Raw genomic sequence first — 14,610 nt, 5'->3', positions numbered from 1 at the left:
CATTCTATGGACATTTAAGTGCTTTATTTACAGGGGTTCACCTCAGCATGTGAGAAGCATGGTGTAGTATGGGTAGGCAAAAGTGAGTTAAGAAGCAGCTTTTAACCATTTTCTGTTTCCCAGCACCATACACATGCTGGCTACAGGAAAACACGGAGGTAACAGGGAGCCAGGAACTCAACTAACAAACTTCTCCTTTGGTACATTATCTGAAGAGTAAACTTTCTAAAAGCAGATTATTTGCAAGTTGGAAATATGTTTAGTTTTTGTTTTTGAGACACTGTCGCATTGTGGATCACAGGCTGCCCTGGAACTTGAGATCTGCACCTGTCAACGGTTCCAAAGTGCAGGGATTATAGGCGTTTACCACCATACCAGCAACTCTGCATGCAAATAAATATCAATGAAAGCCATTTCTTCCTAATGACTAACTATTCATTTTCAGATGTACCTTACAGTAAGAGAGTATAGAAAGGCTACTCCTTAGACTGAGAAAGACCAAGAAAAGAAAATCTTCAAAGCTAACTCAGATAACTGAGTCAAGGACTTGTAGGAGTTAGAGCAGAATTTCTCTGCAAGTCTTACCTGGTGCTTAGCAAACTCTTGGTTCCATTTCTCTTTTGTCCAAGATGCATTTACTTCTAGGTTTGAATATTCCCCAACCTTGAGATCTGAGTGAGTTCTGACAGCTGACACTTGCTGAGCAACCTGGTTTGCTGATTACAAATACAGTATTTCATGTAAATGAGAAATCTTACCTCATTGGCTCTGCACTATGAATGATTAAATACAGCTATGAACATCTTTATTACTATTGTATCTAACCACCAGTTCTTTAAATAGCCAATTTAAAGTCACAGTTCCAATGTCATCCTCCAAGATGTACTTAAGACTTGCCACTGTGTCTTCTGTCACTCATTCCAGAGACCCTCATATTACCTAGCCCCCTTCCAGTAGGTTTGCTCCAACTAAGACCGTCCCTTCTGGGTGAATGCTCTCAGTCCAGATCCACCCCTCCTGATCCCTTCAATAAAACCACACCATCCACCATGAAATCAGACAGTCTCATATAACAAAGCACAGAGCCATGCTGAGAAAATCTTTAAGGAAAGGAGAAGAGACCATGGTTATTTGAGAATCATACAGCTTAGGCTCACAGCTTGTTTTTTTATTTTTTTAATATAATACTAAATCTATAAAAAATCAGTAAACTTTCACTCAGCATCTAACATCTAAGAAATATCTAACTTCCTTTTATCAAATGAAGTAGCACAATCATAAATCCAAAAGGCATCTATTTCAAAATCAAGTACCTTCTAACAATGTGAAGCTACAGAATCAAAAATAAACTTGACTCTTAACTCAGGTCAACATAACTCATTTGAGAGAAATACAGAATCAGAACGATGGGAAGAAGTACTATAAGGAAATAAAATGGTACTTTAAGTAGCAGAGCTTCAACTCTCTTTATATTCCATGATTTAATAAAAAAAAAAAAAACCAATCTGCTTAAGTGTAAAGTCACATCCAATTTCCTCCACAGAATTGGATAAAATAATTTTTTATTACCAGAGTTGACCAAGAACACAGTCCTTTTTCCTTTTCGGTTGAAGTCTCCCCTGATCTGATAGGACAGCTCTTTAGTAAGTAGTACTGCAATGAATGTCTTCCCTGAGCCAGTGTTTAGACACACGATGGTATTGTGGTCCAGAGCTGCTTCGAGCAGTTCAACCTAGAGATAGAGTGAAGACACATACGTCTTACCTAAGTACAACACCAAGGACATGGGATTTGGTTTAAATTAGGAAATTACAATGTTTTCTAAAATGTTTAGCCAGTAACAGACAAGAAACAGACAAAGAACAACTTTCTACACCTACAGGAGAATAACACTCGGAGGAATAAACACCTGCTGTGGCAGCTATGCAGTTATTTTGAAACAGCATTTGTAAGTTTTTCTTCTTAAGAATGACTTCCCGCTGTAGCAGGAGGGACTAAACTCACATCAACTGTGGTTCTACCAGATCATGTCTGAACAGTTTCAAAGCAAACCCAAGTCCTATCCGACTCACTGCAACTGACACACCCAAACGCACGTTAAGACGGCCAGGTTTACAGTGAAGGATAAAAATAAGGAGCATCACAATACACCTAATAAATCAATTACCCAGCAGATGTTAGGAAAGACAAGGACTATTAAGACTAAGATTTTGAAGGAGAAAACCGAAGAGGGAGGCTGGAAAGAGTAAATGAGTTTTATAAGCCGAGTCAACTATATGCTTATTTATTCTGTTTTAGTGAAAAATGCTCCGGTATTAGTATTTTCATTAGTACCTGATATTTTCTTGGCGTATAAATGTTATCATGAATTGCTTCTTGTTGCCAGGGCAGTCCAAAGAAAGGACCCATTGGTGAGGAAGCAGGGGTCATGAGCTGCAGGCCTGCCATGCTGAGGGGTTGCAAAGCAGGGCTTTTCATTCATCCAGTGTTTCTTTCATTGCATTTTTGTTCTAGCACAGCTTACTACAAAGGGAAAAAGAATACCATTACAAAACCATGCAGGGTTAAAACAAAAGAAAGCACAGAAATAAGAAAAACATCAGACTATCATTCCTAGGGGTTTTTCAAATGCTTCACAGTTGCTCTAGCTTTCTCTTGATTTAAAAGGATTGCTTTAAAAGCCAAAAAATACGGTATCTAGCCAGTCATTGTGCACCTGAAATCTTGCCTACAAAAATGAATCAGACAATTGCACAAAGATGAATGTACATGAAACATGTTGCTGCGTTATTACTCAGAAACAACTAAAAAAAATCTATGAAGAAAAATCTGCTGAATAGATTACGGTATACTTTAAATAGATTATGGGATATTTTAAATCTATTAAGATGCCTTCCTAAATACACATGTATATATAAGTATACAAAATATATATACATATATTTTTGTTAATTCTATATTATTATCAATAATGACACAACACATAAAAGCACTTAACATGGTACCTATACATAATGAAAGATTGGAGCACCTAACCTATGAAATTTCATCAAAGGCCATATGAACATTGACAATCCACCAAATTGTACAACTCATCAATTATTTTGACATGAAAATTTGATATGTAAATTGTTGTGTAATTATGTAAGTTATTATTTTGATTGTAAAATATACAAAACAGGTTGTTCAGAAAATAAAATCTGAGGACTGGGAATGTGGCTTAGTGGTCAAGAGTTGGCCTAGCATGCATAAAGCCCTGGGTTCAATTCTCTAGTACCACATAAACAGAAAAAGCCAGAAGTGGTGCCATGGCTCAAGTAGTAGAGTGGCAGCCTGGAGCAAAAGAAGCTCAGAGACAGGTCCCAGGCCTGAGTTCAAGCCCCAAGACTGATTTAAAAAAATAAAAAAAGGAATTTTTCATATTATCTAAGCATTTCTCTGTAGTTCACAGGTTTTTTCCCCCCACAAATGAATTTCATTTTGCAAAAGAGTAAAATAAAAATTGAGTCATTCAATTTAAAATGCCTAATCAGAACAGAGGACTAGGGCTTCAAGTTTGAGTAGAAAGTTAGTTACCAGCTTCCCTTACTTGCCTCTCAGATGTACATTTTCTCCCTTCAAAGCTTGGCAGTGCATACAGCCATTATTCTGGAAAAAATCCAGCTCTTTGTTGCCTGAAAACCAAAAGATCTGACTCTTCCTGACATGTTAAATTTACAACCAGACACAAAATGGGGTTAAGTTGCTGAATCTAATCCATCAAGCAGTCTCAAGGAGTTTCTTCATGCATAGATCCACCACCAATTCCAGAGCTTGCTTCACTGAAGCAGAATCCAGCAAGTGCTGTAGCAAGGCGATCATCTCAGACTCTTCCACCCCCACAACTGAGCATCTCGGCCAGACAGCCAACCGTTATTCTTGTGGCCCTCCTCAGAGGAAGGAAGGATATACACAAAGTCTGGCAGAATACTTCACAAGAAATGAGCCATTATTTTCCCTGGATCAAAGAACCTATGTTCCTCATGAGAAGTAATCTGCTCATTTCAACAGAACCAAAGCCTTTCACCCCACACCTGGCACCCACATTTCCCAGGTTCTCAGGACTGGTGGGCTCATGGCACTGGCTACTTTTTCTCTCAGCACAGCTGCCAGGAAGCTCTGTGGAGAAGTCTAGTTTATGTGGACTTCAGGTTCAGTCAACAGGCTGCCCTGAAGGTCCAGGACTAAGGGGGTCAGCCATTCACTGACTTGGCTACCCCACACCATTCTCAAGGTGCTGATCTACTTCTTCACAACCACAGCTGCTCGCTGACGGGAACTGTTCACCCTCAGGCCTGACCCTCTCATTTCTCACTCAGCACACATGCTTAAACCAGATCTATGATGGAGTAGAAGCCTAAGCCCTGAGGAATGAGCACAGAAAGGAGAGAAGAGAGGGCTGTGATGTAGATGGCAGCACATCTGCCCACTTCCTATGCCCCAGTACATCCAGGGACCAGCAGCACCCCCCTCCTACAACTGTCTCCTGTTCTTCTCAGGTTAGGATAAGAATTAATTTCAGAAAAATAGTCTTCAACATCAAAGAGAAGAAAATACTATTGTTTTAAAGAGGAGGGACTGTCTTTGTTATAATTTCCCTATCATAAAGTGCAAACAAAAAAGGATGAAAATGTTCCAAATTTAAAAAGGCCTTAAGAAGCATGAGCATGAGAACTAAACCTAATACTTGACCTCAGTCTGGATTTTGCAGGAAAAGAGAACATCATCATATAGGACTTTTTTCAAGGTGACATTGACTGTCTTAAAGGTGGAGAGAGCAGTGTTTTGATGTAAACATGCACAGGAAACATCTCTGTATATAGCTTCCATTGTCTGGTGTGGTGTGAGCAATGAATCCACGTATCTGACACACACAGCATTAGTAAGCAGGGCCCACATGTTATTTATATGGTAGACCTCTGGAGTTAACTCATATGTAACTCAAATTTTGTACCTTTGATCAACATCGCCCCACATCCCCAACTCCTGCCCTTGTAACTGTCACTCTACTCTGTCGGTAGGAATGCTCATTTTAGATTCCACATGGGAGTGAGACCTTACAGTATCTGTCTTTCTGTGTCTGGCTTATCTCACTTCCATGCTAATCTATGTCCTTCCTTTTCAGGACCAATATTCCAGAGTATGTTCATCTGTCTATTGACAAAAACTTTGGTTGTTTCATTATCTTGGCTACTGTGAATAATGCTACATTATACATGCAAACTCAAGTACTTCTTAGATACCAATCTCATTCATAAAGGATATTATTGAAAGCATTTTTAAAACTAGGTCTGGGGTATGGGTCCAATGGTAGGGCAGCTACCTAGCAAGACCCTGAATTTGAATCCCAGTACAGAGGCGGGGGGGGGGGGGGGGGGGCGGCAGGGGGGAATGTTCAAACAAAAATCCCTGTTGGTAAGAGCACTGTTGGTAATGGAACTGAAGCTAAGTCAAAGAATACACTTATTCTTAGGAGATATACCCTAGAATGTTTGGAAATAAAGGGCCATAATTAGGAACTTACTCTCAAATGATTCAGAAAAAAAACCTATATGAAGAATTACTAAGAGCAAGAGAGAAAAGTGGAGGCAGAAGAGAAGGAAAGGAAGGAATAAGCCAGGAGAGGAAGAGAAAAGGGGAGGGAAGAGGAAGATAGGGAGACAGACACTGGAAAAGCACATTAGGCTGATGGGTAAAGCACACATTTGTTGTCCTTTTCTAATTCTTGCAACATATTTTTTTCACTTTTATTCCTGTGCTTGTCTGCTGATAAGACATGCTATTGCTTCAATGTCCTGGCTATTATGAATAATGCTGAACTAAACCTCCAAGTAACAGTATTCCTTTGAGATCTGATCTTATTCACAAAGAATTAGTTAGTCCCTTGTTCAAATCCATATTATCACTGAAATAACTACTCGTCACTGGGCACTGGTGGCTCACACCTGTAATCCTACCTATTCATAAAACTGAGATCTGAGGATTGTGGTTCAAAGCCATTGCTGGAAGAAAAGTCTGTGAGACTCCAATTAACTACCAAAAAGCTGGAAGTGGAGAGGCAACTCAAGTGGTAGAGTACAAGCCTTAAGCACAAAAACTCAGGGACAGCACTCAGGCCCTAAGTTCAAGTCCCAGGACCAGCACAAAAAAAAAAAAAGAAAGAAAGAAAGAAAGAAAGAGGGGGGGAGAAAAGGGAAAGGAAGAATGAGAGAAAAAGAATTCATGTCTTACATATCCACAGGCACTACATCAGTTGATTTTGTGGCTTCCTCAAACACTCACTTTGTATTTCTTCCAAAGTAACAGTAATTCCCCACTCTGTGTATTCTCAGTCCAACAGCAACCCACTAGACCCAGTTTCTAGCTTTCTGCTATCTGCCAGTCACCCAGACCCAAGCCCCTGGGTACATGACTCTCCCTTGGCTTGAGGAACTGGCTCATACTAATCCAATGGCCAAATGCTCAGGATTTTCATTTGATAGTTGAGAAGAAAAAAAAAAAAAAAAACTCTTTCCTTATGAACATGGGTCAGGAAATAGCTCCATTTGCTGTTGAAATTACCATCATGAAAGCACCCAGGCTTAGGACGAAACTAGCACAGTAGATAGCACACATAAATAAAGAAACTGGGTTACTGGATCTATCAACCTCCAAGTCCAGCATCACATTGGTCTTGAAAATGACATGAGCTCATAAATTCCCTTATTACCAAAGCTAACTGCAGATGAAATTTCTGCAACTCAAGAACAAATGTATTCCAAGTGATACTTTGTCATTATCACTTCCTGTAAAAGGTTTTAGGAAGAAAAGGAGAAAAAAAGAAAAGAGGCAAATAGGAAAAAGAAAGAAAGAAAAGAGGGACAGAGAAAAAGAAAAAGAAGCCAGGGATAAGACAAAAACAAAAGCTACCAGAACAGAAAAAAAAAAGAGATAACATGCAAGCCCCACAGCATGACCCTAAGAGCGAGTGCCGCACAGCTGGAAGCCCAGTGGGCCGATGAGGGCTGTTCCCCCCACACACACTTTCTGCGTTAGGTGAATCATTTTTTAAACTTCAAAGGAGCAAAGGCTTATTTCAGAAATAAATGGGGAAAATCTGGACAGTTTTCCCTTGCTAGTGAAACAAGAGAAAAATGACTCTAATTGGAAAACAAAATAAGAACACAAAGGAAAACAGGATGACCCAGGGAAGCTGGTTCACATTCTAAAAGCAAACAACAAGCCTTGAGCCCCACTGCTCAGCAGAACCCACACACCAACTTCACCCACGCGGGACCGTCCTGGTGCGGGCCTGCAGGCCAGCAGGGACAGGACCTGAGATCGGAGTAGTGAAGGTTATCTTACTGACTGCCCAGGCACATAGCCTGAGAAAAGAACCGGTGCAAATTAACTCACTGACTGTCCAGATTATACTACTTGTCTCTCAAAACATGCAAGTCATTCCCCCCACGCTCCCCCTTAGGAATAAGACATTTCACATACATTTCCTTAGCCCACAATCAGCAGAGTTTGATGGAAAGGGCAGGTGGCTGGCTATTAAGAATCAATTTGAAAATTAAAGTGTTGGAAAGAAACATCAAACAACAATGGAAGTATACATTTATCAGCATTTAGATTCTACATAAAGGAAATAGAAACAATGTTATAAAAGGAAATATCAATGTAGCAAAACAGAAAGGAAACATGTAAACTACAATAAAAAGTCAATGAAGATGGCATTGGTGGTTCGCACCTGTAATCCTAGCTACTCAGGAGGCTGCGACCTGAAGATCACAGTTCAAAGCCAGCCCAGGCAGGAAAGTTCATGAGATTCTTATCTCCAATAAACCACCAGAAAACCAGAAGTAGCGCTGTGGCTCAAGCAGTGGAGTGCTTGACTTGAGTTGAAGAACTCAGGGACAGCCCCTGGGCCAAGTTCAAACCCCACAACTGGCCAAAAAAAAAAAAAAGGGCAATGATTCTATCAGGTTTTCAAAAATGCATAAAAGCAGTAAAACAAACTATTACAAGGTAATTTATTAAACAGAATGCTATTAAAATTGGGAACTCAAACACATTCATCTGTGATCATATGGTCCCAAAGAAGCTTTAAACAGCCTGGCACTGGTGGCTCACACCTGTAACCCTAGCTACTCAGGAGGCTGAGATCTGAGGATCGCAGTTCAAAGCCAACCCGGGCAGGAAAGTCTGTGAGACTCTTATCTTCAATAAACCACTAGAAAACCGGAAGTGGCGCTGTGGCTCAAGCAGTAGAGCGCTCGCCTTGGGCTGAAGAGCACAGGAACAGCGCCCAAGCCCGGAGTTCAAGCCCCACAACCAACAAAAAAAAAAAAAGGAAGCTTTAAACATTATCATGTCCTGCTCACAATTATGTAACCCTGCAATCTCTATCCTCTCCTGACTGCGATCATCTGCCCAGCTTACCAGACCATCCTTCCTACAATGCCACTCATCGCTACATCACACATCATCTCTGCCAGCTACAGGCCTAATACTCCCTAAATGATCACCTAAACATATTCATGCCTATATTTTTTTTTTTACTTTTTTAATTTTTTGGTCGGTCGTGGGGCTTAAACTCTGGGTTTGGGCGCTGACCCTTGGCTCTTCAGCTCAAGCTGAGCGCTCTACTGCTTGAGCCACAGCGCCACTTTCCGGTTTTCTAGTGGTTTATTGGAGATAAGAATCTCATGGACTTTCCTGCCTGGGCTGGCTTTGAACCACTATCCTCATATCTCAGCCTCCTGAGTAGCTAGGATTATAGGCATGAGCCACCGGCGCCCAGACTTTTTTTTTTTTTTGGATGCCTATATTTTAAATCCTATGTGCTCAATCCCATTCACCAATCTGTAAACCCAAGTATACGTCTGCAATTTTACAATTCTTACTCACATAATTTCTTTTAAATCTTGACTCTTGCTTTAAAACAATCCATTACACTAGGATATCCTTGAATACAGGAGCTACGTCTTGTATTTAGCCTATCACCCATTATACTGAACCAGTCAGAATATGATAAACAAAAAATGCAGGTTTAGGCTGAGTGCAGTGGTTCATGAAGCCAACCCAACCTTGTTGGAAGATGGAGATAGGAAGACCATGGTTTGAGGTGGGTCTGGGCAAAAAAATGTCAGCAAAACCTCTCAAATAACAAGCTAGATATAGTGGTGCACACCTGTAATCCCAGCTAAATAGGAGATATAGGTAGGAGGATCAATCTGAGGCTGACTTCCAGTAAAATGCACGGGATTTTATTTAAATATACCTAAACTATACCTGGAGGCATGGTAACTCAAACTCCAGTAATAGGGGAGGGGGGGAGCGGGTATGTGGAAAGAAAACATCACCTGAATGACAGAAATAGCTTCTAGTTGTCTTCCATAATTTACATCATTTTACATATACTCACACAGACCCACATACATACATGCTTTATTAGAACACAGACTCCCAGAGAAAAAGTCATATATCTCATTCTTCTATCTCAAACTTCCCATTGTAATGTTCAATATATACATATAAATGAAACCAATAAGTGAATATCTACACAGTAATGTACTGTGCAGACTCACTAGACAGCTCAATATGTATTTCTAATTGGTCTGGAAATACACTTTCACTTCCCTCCTACCAGTCCTGACAGGTAGGTAGAGCAAAGAAGATTCTTTATAAGGAAATGAAAGACAACAGTTTAACCCTCCCAATTTTATTTTCCATAAGGTTGTAATATTTAAATTAATTTTCAGTATACATACTTTCTCAGTATACATACTTTCTATGAAGAGAAAGCAAACTCAAAATGTTTAAATCAATAGGTAATCTAATAATGTAAAAACAGAAGCTTATGATATTTCCAATTCCACATTCTTTTGGAACTTTTAACAGATCTCTTTTAACATGGCCTTAGTGAAAAGCTCTGAATTCCTGCTGGTAGTAAAAGTTGTACAGTTTCACAGATGAACTGACTGTCGTTAACTGCTCTGGCAGTCGCTCCTGGTGACTGTTTTTCCATTGTAGGTTTTAAGTTTCTGGTCAAGTAATTTATAGTCATGAAACTGATGAAGCTGTCTCACAGCTTCCACATACTGTCCACTCAGAAATACATGACAGAGCAACTGTCTAGCATGTGCAAGGCCCTGGTTTGCATCCTGGGTACCACAAAAACAAGACAAAACAAACAAAAAGAGAAATAACTTAAGACACATAAACTCTCTTTCTCCTTCTACACATGGTAAAACGCAGCTTTACCGTTTTAGTGTTTGAGGGCTCTGTGTTGCTGTTGTCTGAACTGCATTTTGACATTGTGATAGCAGATTATTGGAAAATCACAGCATGCCCAAGCTTCTGCTCTAAAAATAAATGCAAAAATAGTCAAGTATAAGACTCCTGTAAACTCAATACACACACCAAAGAACCCACTGAGATGAATAGCTGAATAAAAGGCCATTATTTTGTATCAAATTTTAAACAAAAGACACCATATCTTACACTAACACAAAGAACAAGAGAATAAGCGGCAACAATAGCATGCCTAACTTCCAGAGGAGGCCGGACAAGCCATCAAGAGAGGATTTCAAACGGAATACAAAGAACTCAAAATAGTACATTTTCAAAAATCACACTTTATTGAGCTTTAGAAATAGAAAAAGTTTAAAGTATTATGCATTATTCCTATATTTACATTTACAGATAAAATAAAGAAGGTAACCAGTAGGGGTACTTGGCTGAAAATCCAAATAATCTTGTAATAATCTCATACATGCATGAAATCTACCAGCAATCCCAATTTCCCAAAACAAAGTTAAAAACAAATTAGGCTCTCTTATAGAATTATTAGTTTATGAATTAACGAAGTTCAAGAACACAGTTAACAATGCTAGTGTTGGGGAGAAATTCCAATTGGGAGTGCCTCTCCTAGATGAGATCATAGAATATTCCTATGGAAAAGTAGTGATCTGTTAGCCATGAGGCAGACTTGTGTCCCTGCTCACTGGAAGTTCATGAGGACACACGCATCGGTAGTGGTCTCCTCTCACCTGGCTACTCCCAGACCTTTACATCATTACAGATGGAAGATTCTCACTTCACACAACAAGTATTCTCCTATGATCTAAACAGATCAGACTGGGATACCCTTCACACTACTTTAGTATATACATATTTACCTCAAAATGCTGATTCTAAGTTCTTTCAGAGTTTCCAAGTCTGTATTAATTCATACCCTAGGTAACCTAAAAACAATCAGAGAGAATATTTTAGAAGAGATAATTCATTCTTTAAAAACCAATCTTCAGAAATTGACTACTTAATCAAACTTTCATAGTCACCTTATCAGGATTAAGGTCTCATAAAATAATTTAACAACTGGGGACAAGAAGATAGTACATTTCTGAAAGGGCTATTGTTTAAAACTAGTACTGCATCATAATACACTGAGGGAAAAAACTTGTTAGTACAATCCAGTCAGATACACAGGAGAACTCTTGGCATTAAACACTCTTGGCTTTAAGAATACTCAGCAAACACTGCAGTACATAAGCCACCATGCTTCACAGGACACATCTTCCCATATCCCAGCATGTCCGTGTGCATCTCCTAAATTAGCTACCTCACCAAGTGACTTAAATCCATTTCGTATTGTCCTTTGGTAAGAACAAAGAACAAGGCCTAGAGTGTCTTACTCTGGATTATCCGATAACTATTGCAAAATTATCCAATTGTTTCCCTAGGCAGTAAAGTTTATATCTCAGAAAGATAACACAGTAACTATAACAGTGGCTTATTTATGTTGGTAATACAAAGCCAATAAATGACTTTGTAGCTTTTATTCATAACCATGCCTTAAATTACAAATCTGAGAGATCCTGTTTCATATCCTTTAAGATAACTCTGAAATAGACAAGCTACCTACCTGATGTTAAGTTTTAGGCTAAGTTTCAATACAAGCCATCAGACAACTCCTTTACCATCTAAATGAAGTAGTATTGTGTATCTTTTAAAGACCAGTAACAAGAACCTTCCAGTGTGGAGACAGCTTCCTAGTATGAATGTTCAAAATGAATGAACAGAAACTTCTAACCTCATCCATTTCAGCATGTGACAGATTCTGACGTAATTAATTTCCAGGTAATATGATCAATTTCAACCTATCCTCAAAAAGTCCTATGGTAAGAGAAACACATGCGCGTGCACGCGCGCGCGCACACACACACACACACAATGAACACTCTGCTTTAACTCCAACACACACACACACACACACACACACTATGAACACTCTGCTTTAACTCCAACAAACATCCTACTAAGGAAAACTAAAAATCTAACTCCAACAAACATCCTAAGGAAAACTAAAAATCTTTGAAGGTCTTAAGTTCCTAACACCAAAAGTGTCCTGGGAGATCCAAAGCATTATTTTAACTGTGACTAAGCCTAGGTCACTGAAGGCATCATGCCTATGGACAGGTTATATGGCAGAATGGCAAATACAAAGTAAAAATAAAAATATAATTCTCCCTATTGGAAATAAGGGGAAGAAAACTCCCTTTTCCTTTTCCAGAATTTATTTTTTCTTCCCTGACTTCAGTATGCAGAACTGTAAAGCTTTGATCTCACAATTCTAGAAGGAAGGTATCTTCAAGTACCAGGAAGGTGATACACATTTCCCACTTTACTAGCACAGGAGGGGCCTAATTTGTCACCTGAGTCCAAACCGTAAAACCTGCCACTGGAGAAAGTCAGCAATTGTATCTTGACAATGGGGATGTAATGATTACAACCACAGCAAGAGTTAATTGAAAGAGCCTTTCAAAATGAAGTGGAAAGGCTATGAAGGGAGGACTTAGCCCCAGTGCCAGCTTGCTGCTATAGCATGAAAAGAGCAGGATGTTTTTTATTACAGTGAGACCATGACAGTGTCTTAGTTCAATTCTAAAGAAAAGGTCAGTAATAGAGGAAGTAGAGGAATATTCACCCGATTTATGTCTGATTCCTGTGTTGAATATTTCATTTTCCTTAAACCTTTCTGCATTTTAAATTATCCTACAATTCAGAAATGTATTAGTTTTAGAACTGGGGAATAAAAATCCAAGCTATGAGTGACCTTTGTGAAGACAACGGTTTATAGAGATATGATTCTGGGTTAATTAAAAAAACTTCCTGAGGTTGGTAGAGTGGCTCAAGTGGCATAGTGCCTGCTAAGCAAGTATGAGTTCAAATCCATATGGCCAAAAAAGAAAATTTAAAAAGAAGGCTCCCCTCCTAAACCTTTAAATGGTAAATTATTCAACATCTGTCATGTAAACCACCGATTCAAAGCCCTTCTGTCCACACATTCCTCTACGAACTCAACAAACTTCTGGGGTTTTCCAAATCTGTAACATAAATGTTATTATGTTTAGACTTCAACATAATCATGCCTAAAATTAGATTTATCCAAAAGTGAAAACGAACATAAGTCAAATACCATTTTAACAAATTCCATCCATCAAAATCTCCACATGGAAAAGATCTCCATATGGAGATACTTTATTTTATCAAAATAAATAAAAATTTACTTTATAAAAAAAAAACGGGCCCAGCACTAATGGCTCACACCTGTAATCTTAGCTACTCAGGAGGCTGAGATTTGAGGATCACAGTTCAAAGCCAGCACAGGCAGGAAAGTCTATGAGACTTTTGTCTATAATTAACCACCAGAAAACTGGAAATATCATTGTGGCTCAAAGTGGTAGAGTGCTAGCCTTGAACAAAAGAGCTCAGGGACAGTGCCCAGGCCTTGAGTTTGAGGCCCATGACCAACAACAACAACAAAATGTCCCAACAGGAAAACAGCACCAACACCCTCCTCCTTCCTCTAGTGACCCACAATGACACAGACTGGCCAGTTTTGTTTTGAGATAGGTTAAGTACTTAACACATCACCAGCTTTCATGGTAGGTTTTAGGGTTAACACAATTCCAAGTCTCTGTACCTCACTCTTCAGCAATAAGTTGTAGAATTTTTATTCAAGTCGTGATTATCCTTTGCTCATCTTTTACACCAAACAAATATCTACATGGAAAAGGAATTCCATTTTCTGTACATTAAGACAGGGTAATAAGAAAAATACTAACAAAGGACTGATCATCCAAGAACCACCTAGAGACCACCTAACCATTCCAAGTCCAGGCAAGGGGGCCAGCAGAGCCTCACAACTGCTGTGCCACACTCCCTATGTCTGCCCTCCTCAGGACACCACAGTGCCCCCAAGAGAGACTGAAATTGGGAGGAACTGGGGTCAGGCCAGTCCAGTAGAACGTATGAAAGATTCTCCATAGGAGAGAAGCTAGAGGTAGTGGCTCCCACCTGTGATCCCTTTTAGAACAGGAGGCCTAAATCAGGCTGGTCACAGCTCATGCACACTTTCCCCTAAAAATAACCTATCCCCGAAAAGTAACCAGCAGAACCAGCATGGCTCAATGGGATCACCCCAGCCTAGCAGGCTCAAGACCCTGAGTTCAAATCCTAGTACTGCCAAATCAATTATTTCTGGTAAAACATTCAATGTGTAATAAATGTAACCAGAATGAT

General features: G+C 39.4%; 1 protein-coding gene across 3 annotated transcripts in view; it reads right to left on the bottom strand.

The window, feature by feature from the left end:
• The window catches only part of Dicer1 (dicer 1, ribonuclease type III), a 54,355-nt gene extending 42,559 nt beyond the window's left edge, over window positions 1-11,796 (bottom strand). For 2 of the 3 annotated variants that reach the window (XM_013015425.1, XM_013015437.1), the window contains exons 1-5: window positions 11,205-11,796; window positions 10,288-10,388; window positions 2,335-2,523; window positions 1,570-1,732; window positions 586-716 (exon numbers count right to left, since the gene is read on the bottom strand). In XM_013015425.1, the coding sequence (XP_012870879.1) occupies window positions 586-716; window positions 1,570-1,732; window positions 2,335-2,478 (438 nt within the window). In that variant the 5' untranslated portion in view covers window positions 2,479-2,523; window positions 10,288-10,388; window positions 11,205-11,796. The remainder of the gene's footprint in view (window positions 1-585; window positions 717-1,569; window positions 1,733-2,334; window positions 2,524-10,287; window positions 10,389-11,204) is intronic. The other variant, XM_013015431.1, reaches the window with a different exon arrangement.
• Window positions 11,797-14,610: the final 2,814 nt, after the last annotated feature.

Source organism: Dipodomys ordii, unplaced genomic scaffold, assembly GCF_000151885.1.
Source record: "Dipodomys ordii isolate 6190 unplaced genomic scaffold, Dord_2.0 Scaffold2, whole genome shotgun sequence".
Lineage (NCBI taxonomy): Eukaryota > Metazoa > Chordata > Mammalia > Rodentia > Heteromyidae > Dipodomys > Dipodomys ordii.
Note: the sequence above shows the minus strand (reverse complement) of the source record. Positions and strands in the feature narration are given on the sequence as shown.